This window comes from Rhinopithecus roxellana, chromosome 4, assembly GCF_007565055.1.
Source record: "Rhinopithecus roxellana isolate Shanxi Qingling chromosome 4, ASM756505v1, whole genome shotgun sequence".
Lineage (NCBI taxonomy): Eukaryota > Metazoa > Chordata > Mammalia > Primates > Cercopithecidae > Rhinopithecus > Rhinopithecus roxellana.
The window spans coordinates 98,632,030-98,649,495 of NC_044552.1; the positions used below are offsets into that span (position 1 = coordinate 98,632,030).

Here is a 17,466-nt window from a genome sequence, read left to right on the forward strand (position 1 = left end):
TAACTGGCTCAATTTTGGAGTTCATTATTAGCTTGTTCGGGGTTTCAGTTTCTTCCTTCTTCAGTTGTGAAGTTGTATGTTTCCAGGAATTTATTCATTTTCTCTAGATTTTCTAGTTTGTGTGCATAGACGTATTCAGAACAGTCTCTGAGAATCTTTTGTATTTCGGTGGGGTTGGTTATAATGTCACTGTTGTCATTTTAGATTCTGCTTATTTGGATCTTCTCTCTGTTTTTTTTCTTTGTTAATCCAGCTAATGGCCTGTTGATCTTGTTTATCTTTTCTAAGAAACAACTTTTCATTTCACTATATAGTTTTCTTTGTATGGCTTTTTGGGTCTCAATTTCTTTTTGCTCTGCTCTGATTTTAGTTATTTCTTTTCTCCTGCTAATTTTGGGATTTGTTTGTTTTTGTTTTTCTAGTTCCTTTAGATGTGATATTAGATAGTTTGAGATCTACTTTTCTTTTCTTTTTCTTTTTGGTGACAGGATCTCACTCTGTCAGCCAGGCTAGAGGTCAGTAGCATGATCATAGCTCACAGCAGCCTCAAGCTCCGGGGCTCAAACAGTCTTCCTGCCCTAGCCTGAGTAGCTAGGATTACAGGTGCATGCCATCACGCCTGGCTGATTTTCAAAAATTTTTTTTTTTTTTTTTGTAGAGATGGGGTCTTGCTTTATTGCCCACGCTGGTCTTGAACTCCGTGGCTCAGGTGATCCTCCTGCCTTGGCCTCCCAAAATGCTGGGATTACAAGTATGAGCCACCATGCCCAGGCATTTCTATCTTCTTCTTTTTATTTTATTTTTTGAGATAGGGTCTTACTTTATCCCCAGGATGGAGTTCAGAGGCACAATCTTGGCTCACTGCAGCCTTGACCTCCCGGGTTCAAGCAATCCTCCCACCTCAGCACTCCCCCAGTAGCTGGGACTACAGGCACGTGCCACTATACCTGGCTTATTACTTTCTTTCTTTTTTTTGCATTTTTTTAGAGATGGGGGGTCTTGCTATGTTGCCCAGGCTGGTTTCGAACTCCAGACCTCAAGCCATCTGCTTGGCCTCCCAGAGGGCAAGAATTACAGACATGAGCCACTGCCTCCAGCCATTTCTATCTTCTTGATGTAGGCATTTAGTACTGTGAATTTTCCTCTTAACACTAATTTTGCTGCATATCAGAGATTTTGGTATGTTTTACCTCTGCTTTCATTTGTTTTCAAATAATTTTTTGTTTTCTTTCTTAATTTCATTGTTTGCCCAAAAGTCATTCAGGAGGAAGTTGTTTCGTTTCCATGTAATTGTGTGGTTTTGAGAGTTTATCTTGGTATTATTTTCAATTTTTATTTCACTGTGGTTCAAGCACATACTTGGCATGATTTAGATTTTTTTAAATACATTTATTGAGACTTGCTTTATTATCCATCTGGAAGTTCTTGTTTTATAAATCTGCATGCTACAATATTGGGTGTATATACATTTAGGATAGTTAAGTCTTCTTGTTGAATTGAACTTTTTATTATTATATAATGATCTTTGTCCTTTTTTATTGCTGTTGGTTTAATGTTTATTTATCTGAAATAAGACTAGCAACCCCTGCTCTTTTTTGTTTTTCATTTGCATGACAGATCTTTCTCTATTCCTTTACTTTGAAGCTGGGCGTATGAGTTGGTTTCTTGAAGACAGCAGAAAGTTGGTTCTTCTTTTTTTTTTTTTAATTCAGTTTGCCACCCTGTGTCTTTTAAGTGGAGTGTTTAGACTGCTTACATTCAAGGTTAATGATATGTGAGTTTTTTTCCAGTGGTGGTGCTGTTGGCTGGTTGCTTTGTAGCCTTGATTGTGTAATTGTTTTACAGGGTCTGTGGGCTGTGTACTTACATGTATTTTTGTGGTAGCAGATACTGTTTTTGTTTCCATGTTTAGAACTCCCATAAGTATCTCTTGTAAGGCCAGTCTAGTGGTGACAAATTCCCTTAGCAATTGCTTGTCCCACAAAGATTTTATTTCTCCTTTGCTTATGAAGCTTAATTTGGTGGGATATGGAATTCTTGGCTTGAGTTTCTCCTAGGATGCTAAATATAGGTCCCTAGTCTCTTCTGGCTTGTAAGATTTCTACTGAGAAGTCTGCTATTAGCCTGATGAGGTTCCCTTTGTAAACTCTTTTTCTAGTTGCCTTTAAGAGTTTTTCTTTTACATTGACCTTGGAAAATCTGATGACTGTGCCTTGATGATGGTTGTTTTGTATAGTACCTCACAGGGGTTTTCTGAATTTCTTATATTAGCATGTTGACCTGTCTAGCAACTTTGGAGACATTTTTGTGGATTATTTCCTCAAATATGTTTTTCATGGTGCTTATTCTCTCTTCTCAGGAATACCAGTGGGTTGTAGGTTTGGTCACTTTATATAATCCCATTATTTCTCAGAGGCTTTGTTCATTTGTTGAAGATTCTTTTTCTTTATTTTTGTCTGACTCAGTTGCTTCAAAGGATTGGTCTTCAAGCTCTGAGATTCTTTCCTCTGCTTGGTTTAGTCTGTTGTTAATCATCTCTTATAAGGCCAGTTGTTAAGGTTTTTAATTGTATTTTGAAATTCCTGTGGTGAATTGAATTTCAGATTGGTTCTTCCTTAGTATACCTATGTTCTATTTCAAATCTTGGATTGTTTTTCTGGTTTCCTTGGATTGGGTTTCAACCTTCTCTTGGGTCTTGTTGAGCTTCCATGCCATCCATATTCTGAATTCTGTGTCTGTAATTTCAGACATTTTCTTCTGGTTGGGATCCATTGCTAGGGAGTATATGCAATCCTTTGGAAATAACAAAACACTCTCACTTTTTGAATTGCCAGAGTTCTTGCACTGATTTTTCTCATCTGAGGGAACTGGTGCTTCTTTTTCTTTTTGTATTTGCTGTTGATTGAATGGGGGGTTTTGTTTTTATATTCTTTTGTCCCTTGAGAGTTTGACGGTGGTGTATATTGTGTATCGTCAGTTGGCTTCATTTCTGGGTATTTTCAGAGGGCCAAGGGTCTGTATGGGTTCCTGGGTTGTAGATAGGTTCCTGTGAGGGTTTCACAGGCTTTGCATGTTAAAGCAGTGTATTTTTGTTTGGTGGTGTAATTCAAGCTGCAGTTGGTGCTTAAATGTTAGGGCAGGTAGGCTCTTACACAGCTGCGCACGCCCTCTTTGTATTTCACTGTATCCGCAACAGTGCTCTGGAGAGATACGACTTTCTCTCCACGTCTGTTCTTAAGCCTTGGTGGTATCCCCCTCAATACTGGCACTGTCTCACGTTTCCTTTGCTCTGTGTGGGGCTTTGGTGGGCTTCTCTTCCTGCTCCCTTAGGTATGATTCAAGCCAAGGGTTAGGCCACCAGGAGACCTGAAACTCCTTAGGGACCTACCAGACCCTGTGCTTCTCAGTCAGAGTGGGTTGTGGGTACGTCTGCAGGTGGTCTGATAATGCAGTGGGTCAAGCAACGGTGGTGGATCCTCAGGCAGGGAAGTGGCACTGTGTGTGTGTAGCCAGTATAATGACCATGGCCTGGGGTTTGCAGCCCAGCAGATGGCTGTGTGGCCCTCACAACTTGCACTCCCCCGACCTGGCTGGTCTCTCTCTGATGTCTGTCCCAGGAGCAGGCACAACTGGACGGGCCTGCGTGCCCAGTTTTTTGAGCCATTTCAGATGTTCCAGGCCATGAGGCTTCCTGGGGAAGAAACCTTGGCTGGCTGTCAGGCCACACCTGTCCTGGACTGGTCTTCTGAAGAGAGGGATGCCTAGTTTCCAGGCCACGCTCTTCTCTGTGTTCTGAGAGTGAGGGCTCCTTTCCTGCCCAAGCTCAGGCTGCAGATCTCAGCTTAATACTCCTGGGCAGTGTGCCTGAGTCCTGGGGAGTTGGGACCAGGCCTGCACATTTGTCCTCCGGCCCCTTGGGATCAGGGACTGTCTGTGCTGGGAGTGATAAATTGCTCCCAGGCTGCCAGCAGAACACTCAGGCAGGGAAGTGGAGGCTGTTCTATCAGCACTCTCTTGCGGGCAGCCAGGCAGGCAGTCTTGGAAGAGCTGGCAGGCAAAGGGGCATGTGGATCAGATACACTCCGGTCATATGGCAGTGTCAGTCTTACTCTCTTTGCCCAGCAGATAGCAGGACCTACAGCCACTCAGTACAAGCTGGAGAGCCTTGGAGGATGGGTGGTGGTGTTTTGCTGCAGCTGCACTGTGGTCTATGGGGTTCATGGCTACAATCTTGTAGCTAGGATCCCAGAGGACCACGGTGGGAGTGTGGTGCCCCAGGGTTCCTTCTCTCAGCCCTCCCTTAGGTCCAGACCGGAACTGGGGGCCAGTCCTGGTGCCTAGTTACTCCAAGCAGTCTGCCTCGCTTCCTCCCTCTTCAAACACTGTGTCTGCATTGCTTCTCTATTGGCTTTCAGTGTTTTCTCTCAAAATATCTGTTCAAAGTTGCAGGATTTTTATTGTCAAGTTTTTGGTGGTTCAGAGTTTGGTGGCCTACTTGATACTTTGATTCCTTTTCATGGAAGAGGCGTTTTTCAGCTGTAGGTAGTTGGCCATTTGCCCAGAACTCCTTTTTTTTTCTTAATGATGTCTTTCAAAGAGCAAACTCCTACTATTTTGAAGTAGTCTGATTTATCAATGTTTTTCTTCATTTCATGCTTTTTTTGTGTTTTATCTAAGAAGTCTTTTCTACTCTAAGCTTGCAAAGATTTACTTCTATGTTTTCTTCTATAAGTTTTGTAAATCTATCTACTTTATTTCTGTAGTTGATCTTAGTTGTACTCCATCAGTATGATCTATATATACAGAGAAGAATAATTTGTAGACGGTAATGTTAGAAAGATACAGGCTGGGCATTGTGGCTCACGCCTGTAATCCCAGCACTTTGGGAGGCTGAGGTGAGAGGATTGCTTGATCCCGAGTTTGAGAGCCGCCTGGGCAACATAATGAGACCCTGTCTTTACCATAAAAGAAAAATTAGCTGGGGACAGTGATGTGAGCCTATAGTTCCAGCCACTCTGGAGGTTGAGGCGGGAGGATCACTTGAGCCCAGGAGGTCAAGGCTGTGGAAACCGATCATGCCACTGAACTCCAGCCTGGTTGACAGTGAGATCCTGTCTCTAAAAACAAAAAAGATACAGCTTAAATATCAGGATATCCTTTAATTAAATAGAAATAACAGGAAAAGCTTCATTTTGAGGACTGTAGGAGAGTCAGCAATATTGTCATGTTTTAATTACTGTTTTCAAACTAGTTATATTAGCCTGTTCTCACCCTGCTAAAAAGATACTGCTCGAGACTGGGTAATTTATAAAGGAAAGAAATTTAATGGTCTCACAGTTCTGCATGCCTGGGGAGGCCTCAGAAAACTTACAATCATGATGGAAGGGGAAGCAGGCACATCTTACATGGTGAGAAGAGAGAGCAAGCATGTGAAGGAGGAACTGTCAAACACTTACAAAACCATCCGATTTCATGAGAACTCACTCACTGTCACAAGAACAGCATGGGGGAAACCACATTCATGATTCACTCACCTCCCACCAGATCCCTGCCTCGTGGGGATGGTGGGGATTACAAATTGAGATGAGATTTGGGTGGGGACACAGAACCGAACCATATCAGTAGTTAAAATGATCTTGAATATGTTCTGAAAAAGAGTATAAGAAAATAAATTTCCTTTCTCAGCTGGTTTCTTTTTTCTAAAAATTTATTTCCAAAGGTTATAACCTAACTTGAAAATACAGTTAGTTTCTAGAGGGCTTCAAGGTAACTTTATTTTTATTGTACTATGTATCTATCAATTAATTATTTTCTGTAGCTAGTCACTTTTGTTGATTATAGTTAATTAGTATCAGGCCCCATATGAATTTATATTTCTGTTAGTTTATTTGCTCTGGTCTGGTTTCTGGATTTTAGAAAATAGGGTTTGACTGTTTTGCAAATATATGCCATTGATCATGAAGAGGACCGTTTTTTTTTTCTACTAGAGAAATTTAAAGCTTGAGGGTCAGAAGGGTCTTGCGTGTATGTGTTTTATGTGTCCTTTTGAGTTGTGTTTGATGAAAATACCTCCTTATTTAAAATGCTTGGAAACTTCTAGTTTTAGTAGAACTTGTTAAACAGTAGAGACAGTTTTAAATCAATACACCTATATATTGCACTTAAACTTCTAGCTAGCTATAAATTAGATTCTAAGCAATTTAAACTGACAAGTTATCAAGTTACAAGAGGTGTTTCAAGTTAAAAAATTAAAAAATGTAATTGTTTTATAAACTAGCTGAAATGTTTTGGTTGCAGGTTGGAGTTTAAAGTAAATGTGACCTCTTAAGTGACTTCTTAATTTTAACCAAAGCTACTTTATTTTCTAGGTGTTCATTGTACTCATGGCTTCAATCGCACTGGTTTCCTCATATGTGCCTTTTTGGTGGAGAAAATGGATTGGAGGTATCTGTATCTTGTTATAATGGAAGATGTATTTGTAATTAAAATTTTTATTGATATTTTAGTTGCAGAATTTGTATTATCAAGTTTTTGGTGAACTCATGATTAATGTAATTTGAACTGCTTTTCATTTATATATGGTTAATCTTTATACTACCATTACTTGGTGGGGGTGTGTGTGTGTGTGTATGTTTTGTTTTGTTTTTTTGAGACAGGGTTTCCTCTGTCATCCAGGCTGGAGTGTAGTGGTGTGATCATGGCTCGTTATAGCCTTCACCTCTTGGGGTCAAGCAGTCCTCCCACCTCAGCCTCTCAAGTAGCTGGGACTACAAGTGTATGCCACCTATGCCTGGCTAATTTTTTCCTTTTTAAAATTTTTTTGTCTAGTGAGGAGGTCTCCATATGTTACCCAGGCTGGTCTTGAATTCCTGGGCTCAAGTGATCCTCTACCCTTGGCCTCCCAAAATGTTGGGATTACAGGCATGAGCCACCACATCCAGCCAGCTGTTTTGTATTAACCAGCAAAACACTTTGAGTGCTTATTAATTTCATAAACTGTGTATTTACTTTTTCAGATTTTTTTCACCTCTTATAGAATTATCACAGATTCTTCTAATATTTTGTATTTGTATCCAGCTTTGGAAATGACTAGTGTTGTTTTTTACCTTTTAAATACAGGTTGTGTATCCCTTATCTGAAATGCTTGTGAGTAGATGTGTTTCGGATTTTTTTCACATTTTGGAATATTAGCATTATATTTACCAGTTGAACATTCTTAATCTGAATATCCAAAATCAGAAATGCTCCAATAAGCATCTCCTTTGAGCTTCCCATCAATGCTCAAAAGGTTTTGGGTTTAGGAACATTTAGGATTTAAGAGTTTTGGATTAGGGATACTCAACTGATAGCTTTTTTATAGCTGTTGAGTACTAGGAAAAGTTTATAATGATATACAAAAGGAATTATTTTTGGGAGAGTGTTACTCCATTTAAGTCAACCAGCATGTGTTTGTTGAGCATCTGTTATTTTTGAAGTATGTTTTTAGATCCTGAGAGATTATGACTTTAGTACCTAATATTCTTAGGAGAATATATTACTAACTGAATTTTCTTGTTGACTGATGGAGCGTCATTATTTATGTTTACAAAGGTTTTCACATAGTAGGTCCTTTTTTGAATATAATCAGATGAAGTACACATATGGTTTTTGCATTTTGCAGTATGCATTGTTGGTGGTTCTGTACTGCATGTACTTTCTAGCTCTGACCATTCAGATGCTCTCCACAGTTATCTCCGTTTCCTGTGTCAGATTCAGCCTATGCTTACCCTCTCTTTGATGATCTAGACTCAGTGCCTGGATCTGTTGAAAGTTCCTGTAAAATCACTATGCTTTCATTTTGCTCACATTGTTGTTTTTTTGACTGATATTTCCCTGCAGAGTCAGACCTCAACCTTCAAGACTTTATTTAAATTCTTCACAGACCCTATCTAGGCCTCTACTATATACTCACAGCAATTTACTTTTAGAATTTCAGAATTTTCAGAATACCTTATGTTAAAACGTTTTCAGAACGAATTTGTCCCTGAATAGATTGAATGACTTGAGGGTGAGGATTGTGATTCGTCCATTTTATAAACTTCTATTATACTTTATATGGAGCCTTGAATATAATAAGTGAGATTTTGATAAGCCTGCATAAATGGAGGATAGCGAGGAAATTGCATGGTGTTTGTTTCCCATAGTATCGAAGCAGCAGTTGCTACTTTTGCCCAAGCCAGACCACCAGGAATCTACAAGGGTGATTATTTGAAGGAACTTTTTCGTCGGTATGGTGACATAGAGGAAGCACCACCCCCACCTCTATTGCCAGACTGGTGTTTTGAGGATGATGAAGACGAAGATGAGGATGAGGATGGAAAGAAGGAATCAGAACCCGGGTCAAGTGCTTCTTTTGGCAAAAGGAGAAAAGAACGGTTAAAACTGGTAATGTTTAAAAATATTATAATAGGTTTTATTTCTTCTGCAAGCTTATTGATATTTATAAAAATTGAATATTGGCCATGTTTCTTTAGCTAGGTTTGTCAGATGATTCATCCTAGCCCTTTCTAAAAACAAAAAATTTTTTTTTTTTTTCTTTTTGGAGACAAGGTTTTGCTCTGTTGCCCAGGCTGGAGTGCAGTGGTAGCCTTGACCTCCTGGGCTCAAGTGATCCTCCCACCTCACCCTCCTGAGTAGCTGGGACCGTAGACACTTGGCAACATGACTAGCTAATTTTTAGTTTTTACATTTTCTGTAGAGAAGGGTCTCACTTTGTTGCCCAGTCTGGTTTTGAACTCCTGGGCTCAAGTGATCCTCCTACCTTGGCCTCCCAAAGTGTTGGCATTACTGGCATGAGCCACTGTGCTTGACCTTTAATAGCCACGAGTCTTTTTCAAAGAGAAAAATTGCAGTTATGTAAATTTCTCCTGCTTTTTTTTCTTAGGGAAACCAAATAACTTTTAGATATTAGATTGAGAACTTACAATTTCTTTACAAAGAATTGTGAGATTTCAACTAAATACCTAGTGATTATTTTTGCTAATGCTTTACAAAATTGTCACACAGTTAAAATAACTTTGCATATGAATTCTGCATCCCCCTCCGTGGGTGATGCTTTCATGCTTTCCATAAAATTAAATCAAGAAGACTCACTTCTCTAGCCAACCTTTAATAATCTTCTAGAAATAAAAGAGCTAACCATAAATATGAGGAGTTATCTTCTTTTATTGGACGATAGAGGAACTGTTGAGAGGAAAAGTACTGGTTGTACTTGTACACACACAAGTATATGAGATAGGCCAAAGGGAAAAGTTAGGAAAAGTATGGAGGTAATTATGTTAATGAAATTATTAATTAAGGTTCCTGGTATATTATGGTTGAGTAGTATGCACCATGACTCATTTAGTAGGCATGGTTCACAGGCAAGGAAGTAAATGCTTTGTTAGTTTATGTAAACCATATCAGTTATTTTTGGCTTAAAAATTTTTTTTGTTTGTAAAACAATTTTTTTTTTTTTTGATACGGAGTCTCGCTCTGTCGCCCAGGCTGGAGTGCAGTGGTGTGATCTCGGCTCACTGCAAGCTCCGCCTCCCAGATTCACGCCATTCTTCTGCCTCAGCCTCCCGAGTAGCTGGGACTACAGGTGCCCACTACAATGCCCGGCTAATTTTTTGTATTTTTTTTTTAGTAGAGATGGGGTTTCACCATGTTAGCCAGGATGGTCTCGATCTCCTGACCTCGTGGTCCACCTGCCTTGGCCTCCCAAAGTGCTGGGATTACAGCCATAAGCCACATCGCCCGGCTGTAAAACAATGTTTTAATTACATTTACACATTTTAAATTTCAAGACTATAAGGACACTGAAACATGTAAATTGCTTCGAAACATAGAAATTATTTCAAAAGTAATTTATTCCTTGAGTCTGATTTATTATTTCCTGAATTTAGATATCTGAAATTACTGAGTCACATACCTAGAAAAAAAACAATCACATTCTAAGGAAACTTCAATAAGCAGCATAGCATAAAATACAGGTTTTGTTTATTTGTTTGTTTTTGGAGACAGGGTCTCAACTTTGTTATGCAGGCAGGAGTGTGGTGGCAAGATTATGGCTCACTGGTGGCAGCCCAGCCTTGACCTCCCTGGGTTCAGTGATCCTTCTACCTCAACCTCCCGAGTTGCTAGGACTACTACAGTGAATCTCTTACAAGCACCATGTTGCTGGATTCAGACAACAGTTTTTGCCTTATTATTTAGTCCATGTACATTTCGTGTAAAGATTAGATTCAAATTGTCTTACTGGTTTTTTTGTGCCACTAGTGGTATGTTCCTTTCTCACCTTCTTTATGGTTGCTTTTATTCTTCTATCACCCCAACCCATTGCTTGTTGACCATACATTCCTTTACTGTTCTTTTATTAGTTACTCAAGATTTCATGGCCAGGTGCGGTGGCTCACGCCTGTAATCCCAGCACTTCGGGAGGCCGAGGTGGGCGGATCACGAGGTCAGGAGATCAAGACCATCCTGGCTAACATGGTGAAACCCCCTCCTACTAAAAATAAAAAAAGTTAGCCAGGCGTGGTGGCGGGTGCCTGTAGTCCCAGCTACTCGGGAGGCTGAGGTAGGAGAATGGCATGAACCTGGGAGATGGAGGTTGCAGTGAAAAAAAAAAGATTTCACTATACATCTTTGACTTTTTAAAGGCTGGTATATATTAGTACTTTTGTCACTTTTTAGACAATGCAAAAATCTTATTTATTTCTTGAGACAGGGTCTCACTCTGTCACTCAGGCTGGAGTACAGTGGCTCGTTCATAGCTCATTGCAGCTTTAGATCCCTGGGGTCAAGGGATCCTCCCACCTCAGCCTCCCAAATATCTGGGATTACAGGTCTGTGCCACCATACTGTGCTAATTTTATTATTATTTTTTGTAGAGACAATGTCTTGCTATGTTGGCAGGGATGGTCTTCAACTCCTGGCTTCAAGTAATCTTCCTGCCTTAGCCTCCCAAAGTAGTAGGATTATAGGTGTGAGCTGAGCCACTGCACTTGGCCAATAATTTTACAACCTTTTATTCCATTTCCTTCTTCCTATCTTTTTTGGTATTGTGTATTTTAATTCTATGTATATCTTTAAACCCCATGATGAGACCTTTTATTTTTATTTTTATTTTTTTTAAAGAGAGAGGATCTCACTCTGTCATCCAGGCTGGAGTGCAGTGGTGTGATTGTAGCTCACTGTACTTTGAACTTCTGGGCTCAAGCTGTCCTCTCATCTCAGCCTCCTCAGTAGCTGTGACTACAGGTGTGTGCCACCATGCCTGGCCATGACATTTTTATACAGTTATTATTGGTTAGATATACCCACATATTTACCCTTTCTACTGCTCTTTCTTTCATGTATTTTTGTGGTTCCATTTTGGATAGTTTTCCTTCTAACTGACGAGCTTCCTGTAGTATTTCCTTCCACTTGGGTATGCTGTTGCACATTCTTTTAGTATTTGTGTGAAATTGTCTTTTTTGACATCATTTTGAAGAATGTTTCTTCTGAGTATAAAAATCAGGGTGCTTGGCCAGGCACAGTGGCTCACACCTGAAATCCCAGCACTTTGGGAGGCTGAGGCGGGCAAATCATGAGGTCAGGAGTTCGAGACCAGCCTGGACAACATGATGAAACCCCGTCTCTACTAAAAATACAAAAAATTAGCTGGACAAGGTGGCAGCCGCCTGTAATCCCAGCTACTTGGGAGGCTGAGGCAGGAGAATTGCTTGAACCCGGGAGGCAGAGGTTGCATTGAACTGAGATTGCACCACTGCACTCCAGTCTGGGCGACAGAGTAAGACTCCATCTCAAAAAAAAAAAAAAAAAAAAAATCAGCGTGCTTGACAGTTATTTTTTTTTTTTCTAGCACTTTGAATATTTCATTCCAGAATTTATTTCTGTTGAGAAGTTAGGTACCTTGTTGCTTCTTTGAAGGTAATTTCTTACTGTTTTTGATCTTCAGCAATTTTACCATGATATTTCTACTTGTGGTTTTCTTTGTATTTATCCTGCATGGTGTATGCAGGGATTCTTAAATATATGGTTGGATTTGTTTTCCTAATTTGTTTTAGACAATTTTTGGCTGTTATCTTTTCAAGTATTATTTCAACATCCATTCTTTCTTTCTTCTGGAGCTCAACCTAATACCAGTAGGCCTTAAAAATTTTTTTTGTTGTTGTTGGATGTGGAGTCTTGCTCTGTCACCCAGGCTGGAGTGCAGTGTTGTGATCTTGGCTCACTGCAACTTCTGCCTCCCGGGTTCAAGCGATTCTCCTGTCTCAACCTCCCAATTAGCTAGGATTATAGGTGTGCACCAGCACACACAGCTAATTTTTGTATTTTTAGTAGAGACAGGGTTTCACCGTGTTGGCCAAGCTGATCTCAAACTCCTGACCTCAGGTGATCCACCTGCCTCTGCCTCCCAGGGTGCTAGGATTATAGATGTGAACCACAATGCCTGACCTAAAAAAAAAAAAATTTTTTTTTAAAAACTACCTCCTGTGTTCTTTTTCATATTCTTTATCCTTTTGTTTATTTTTTAGTTTGGATATTTTCATTTTCTTTTTCTTTTTCTTTTTTTTTTGAGACAGAGTCTCCTTCTGTGGCCCAAGTTGGAGTGCAGTGGTGCAATCTCAGCTCATTGCAACCTCTGCCTCCCGGGTTCAAGCGCTTCTTCTACTGCCTCAGCCTCCTGAGTAGCTGGGACTACTGGCGCATGCCACTACGCCTGGCTAATTCTTGTATTTTTAGTAGAGACAGAGTTTCACCATGTTGGCCAGGCTTGTGTGGATCTCTTGACCTCAGGTGATCCACCTGCCTCAGCCTCCCAGAGTGCGGATTACAGGCGTCAGCCTTCTTTGGATATTTTCTTCTGACCTATCTTGGTGTTTACTAATGTCCTCATTAAGCTTTGTCTAAGCTGCTGTTAAACTCATCCATTGCCTACTTAGTTTTAGTTATTTTACTTTCACTCCTGGAATTTCCATTTGATTTTTTAAAAAATGATTTTCGGTTCTCTGCTGGAATTCTTCACCTTGTCATTTCAGTTTTTGAAAATATTAAAACCAGTTTTTTAAAAAGTCAAATAAAAAATAAAACACATGTGGGTCTCCTGTGGATCTTTTTAAAAGTTTTTCTTCTCATGTCCTTTTGATATCTCGTCAATTACAGTTTTTTTTGCATACTTGAGTATGTTTGTTTATGAAACAATTGTTTATGAAAAATTATGGAAATAATTTGAGGCTCTGGTCATGTTATCTTTCTTTAGAGAGGATTTACTTTTGCTCCTACAGAGAATTAGCAGGATATCTTAATTAAGGATTGAGCTGTTAGAAACTAGACTTTAGTTTTGGGGCACTGGTCTATTTTTGCTCTGCTCTCATTCCTATAGCCTTTGAGGATCTTAACTAAAAGTGTGGGGAATTAAACAGGACTACTCCTACTTGATGGCCTGTAACTCCAGCTTTTATTTCCCATTCCTGTGATATTGTTGAAATTTCTCTTCAGCTTCTTACTGTCTTAGCCACCATTTTTGAAACAGTGCCTCTTGAGGAGAGTAGTATAAGGGAAAAGCTGTAGAAGATGTCTAGTTCAGCTCTCTTGGCTCCCCTTCCCTCTTGAGTTTTTGGCCCTTCAAGTCCTTATTGCCTTTCTAATTCTCTGAGGTCTTCAAATGAATTCTTTAACGTTGTCCAGCTTTTTTTTGTGTGTGGCTACAAAATTAGTCTAATTAGGCTGGGTGCAGTGGCTCACACCTGCAATCTGAGCACTTTGGGAGGCTGAGGTGGAAGGATTGTTTGAGCTCAGGAGTTTGAGACTAGCTTGGGCAATGTAGTGAGATCTCGTATCTACAAAAAATTAAAAAAGTTAGCCAGGTGTGGTAGTGCGCTTGTAGTCTCAGTTACTTATGAGGCTGAGGTGGGCGGATTGCTTGAGCCTGGGAGGTTGAGGCTGCAGTGAGCCGTGATCATACCACTACATTCACCTGCACTTCAACCTAGGTGACAGAGTGATAGGCTGTCTCAAAAAAACAAACAAACAAACAAAAAAACAACACACAAACCTCCTTTCTCTCCTTTTGGAGAAAGTAGTTAGGCTTGATTTCTGTTATGAGATGGTGATTTTTGAGAATATTTGTGCTTATACCTCCAAAGGCTGAATTAGGGGAAAAAAAAATTCTAAATCCTTATATAGCATTTTGGTAGTTTTTTCTTTTTTCAAACCTTAATTAGTAAATCCTAAAATTATTAAATGTTTTACTCATAAGTAATATATTAAAGATTAAAGAACATTAATCTTTAGTTTATTAAAGAAAGTTTGAAAATGAAAGAAACAACTTATCCTTCAACTTTCATACTACCAATGGTATGTTTGTCTTCTTAGAATAATTTTTCCCTATTTATTTATTTACTTTTAAAACATACACAGATGTCTTAAAGATTAGTTTTTTTTTTTTTGTAAAATATAAATGCAAACGTCTAGGAGTATATAGAGTTAAAAGGCAAAATATTTCTTCATTCCCAAGCCAGTTGCTCTCTACTTTTTGGTTATTTCTGTGCATATGCACAGAAAACTTAGTATAGAAGAATAACTTAGTGTAGAAGAATATATACTGGGAATATATATATATATATTTATACACAAACAGTATATATACTAAAAATTATATATTGTAAAAATTAAATACTATATAAAAATAATACTATATATACCAAGAAAGGAAAAATTTAGTTTTTCTATTTGAGAAAACAAATGGAACCTTTCTTTAGAAGACAAGAGAGGCTGTCAATCCATAAAATAATAGCAGGCTATTAAGAAGAGGAACAAATTAGAGATCTTGGAAATGAGAAGATTAAAAAAACACTTAATATGTGGGATGAGTAGCAGAATGAAATTATCAAGCTAGAGGATCTAGCTAAGAAATCCAGCATGCAGCATGAAAAGACAAAAGAAGTGTAAAATATGAGAAATAGCTGAGAATTAACATAAAGGGAGCAATTTAATAGTATGATTTAACAGAGAGGACAAAATTCAATAAGACAGAAAGTATTTATCTGAGGATTATTTTCTGTGGTACAGTAGGGCTGGGTCAGACTGGTAATTTTAAGAAGCTAATGGAAGGCGAGAAAGTGGAGACAGAGTTGTGTTAGGGGTTCCCTGTACCACCCTCACTTTTGGAGATTTACTAGAATAACTCAGGACTCAGCATATGGTTGTACTCATAACTGAGATTTATACAGCAATGTACTAAGGATATACAGCTGGATCATAAGAGACAAAGACAAGTAGAGTCTGGGGGGAGTTAATGTGCCGGCTTTCCTATGCTCTCTCTTTCTCATGAGGGGTCATCCTGAGCTCACTCTTCCTGCAGCAATGTGTTTGTGATGTTTTTGCCTGCGGAAGCTCATTAAACTCTTACTGCTCAAGATTTTTATTGATGGCCAGTCACGTGGGCACTCTCTGCTTAGCATGTACCAAAATTCCAGGATCCCAGGAGGAAAAAAAATTTATTCAGCATTAACTGTATTGTTGGCACAAATAATCTAGGTTTGGTGAGTCATCCTTATCAGCTAACTGAGAACACTCTGAAAGTCAAGTTCTCAGGTGCCATTCAGGAGCCAACTTTGCAAGTACTAGTGTTAGGTTAACCCTTTTCTGCACACTACTCTAAACTATTCATTCAAGTGGCTTGGTTATGATAAAAAAAGGAGAAGAGTAATTGATGCAGACATAGCCAGAAAAGACTTTCTAATATGGGATAAATTCAAGTGTATTTATGAGTGTGGATAAGGAGCTAGTGAAGTCAATGAAGCTGAAAGTAAAGATTTAGGAAATAATGATAAGAGAAATCTCTGAGGAGATGTAAGGGAATGGAGGTCACGTGTAGTTTTTGGAGTAATAGGTCTTCAGCAATAGGAGGGAAATATCTTTCTTAGTACTGGAGATGTAATTGAGATTGTGATTTTTTCCTCAATAAGTTTCAGCTGCCTATGTGTGGGAGTGGAAAAGACTAACAGTAGGTTGACTCAAGGCTGGAGAAATTTAGTTTGGGTGTGATGAAGAACAAGAGGTAAGGGGCACTGAGGTTATCGGGGGAAAAATAATTGAAGTAATCAGCCATAGGTTCTCGGCTGAATAGGAAGTAAGGTCAGGATGAGGTGCCATTAGAATGTGTGAAGGAGAAATGAAGGGACTGTTAGTCTTGGTGAAATTGGAAAGTGGGCATAGTGACAGTAAAAGAGTTTATAAAAGTTAGAGCAACATGTTGGTTTTAGAATGCTGTCAGCACTCAGTCAATGTGACTTGAATTGAATCAAAAGGTAGAGTGGTTTGAAATGATTGTGGTATGGCCATGGAGCAGGATGTTCCAGTTGGACAAAGATGAGGGTCATTGAAAATGAGATGACTGAACTGTAAAGGTTGTACGATAGGTCAAGTTATTTCAGTGGATGTTGATGTTACCAATATGATAGAAGTTAGAACAGTGAGAAAGACCAACCTTTTTTTGATGAATGTAGGGCAATATCTTTCAATACACAAAGGATAGAGGGTTTTACTACTTTAGACTCTCTGACTGTAAGTAGCAGAAAATAACTTTAGCTTAAATATTAAGGGTACTTATTCATGAGTAAATTGGTGGAACTCAGGCACTGGAATATGCCAGATTTTAGGACAACATTGGAACCTGGACCTGGAAAGTTACTTAGAACCTAGTTTCTGCTATTTCTTCTTAATATCTCACCTCTGCTTTTGTACCTTTATTTGTATCAGTCTTCTCATTGGCTCTGTCTTTCAAGACAGGCTCTTCCTGATTTCTCATTTTCCTGGGAGATTGTTAACTGTCTCAAAGCTTCTAAGGTAGCCTGTAATAATTTTAGCCACATGCAGAGACTAACTGCTTGTCTCTGAATCCCAATTCCAAATTACCAGGAGAGAGAATCTGATGGCTTCAGATTGAGTTAGGGTTGTTTGTGCTTCCATCAACTTTGGCTGGAGTAGTATGTTATCTTGTAATGTCATATAAAATGGCCATTAGGCCCCATCTTTGTGGGTGGGGAGGGCAGCTCTTAAAGAGAGTTATTATGCCAGCACCCACAGTGGATTTCTGCTTTACTACAGCTGAGTGGTATAGCTGAAAGGAATTAGTGTAAACAGAAGAGGGGCTTTTGAAAGACATTAGAAAAGCAACGAGGAGGTAGAATAGTAGTTTAAATTACTGCCATGGATCTTGGACAGTAGGAGAATAAGTAGCTTTAAGATGAAGTGGTCTCTCTGGGGAGAGCTAGCTTTTAGTTGAGACACAGGGTATGGGTGTTCAAGAAAATGGTTGAGATGATAGGGGAAGGTTATTTATGGAAAAGGAATTCCAGGGTTTACATTGGAACCCTTTGGGAAGGTGATTATTGATAAGATGAACCAAGGAAAAGGGGCTTTAAAGCAGTGAGT

At 39.2% G+C, this 17,466-nt stretch overlaps 1 protein-coding gene across 1 annotated transcript in view; it reads left to right on the forward strand.

Annotated features, from left to right (window-relative positions):
- Positions 1-17,466, forward strand: part of RNGTT (RNA guanylyltransferase and 5'-phosphatase) — a 330,605-nt gene that overhangs the window by 44,444 nt on the left and 268,695 nt on the right. Inside the window, exons 5-6 of the mRNA XM_010357776.1 lie at positions 6,369-6,444; positions 8,184-8,424. Of these exons, the coding sequence (XP_010356078.1) occupies positions 6,369-6,444; positions 8,184-8,424 (317 nt within the window). The remainder of the gene's footprint in view (positions 1-6,368; positions 6,445-8,183; positions 8,425-17,466) is intronic.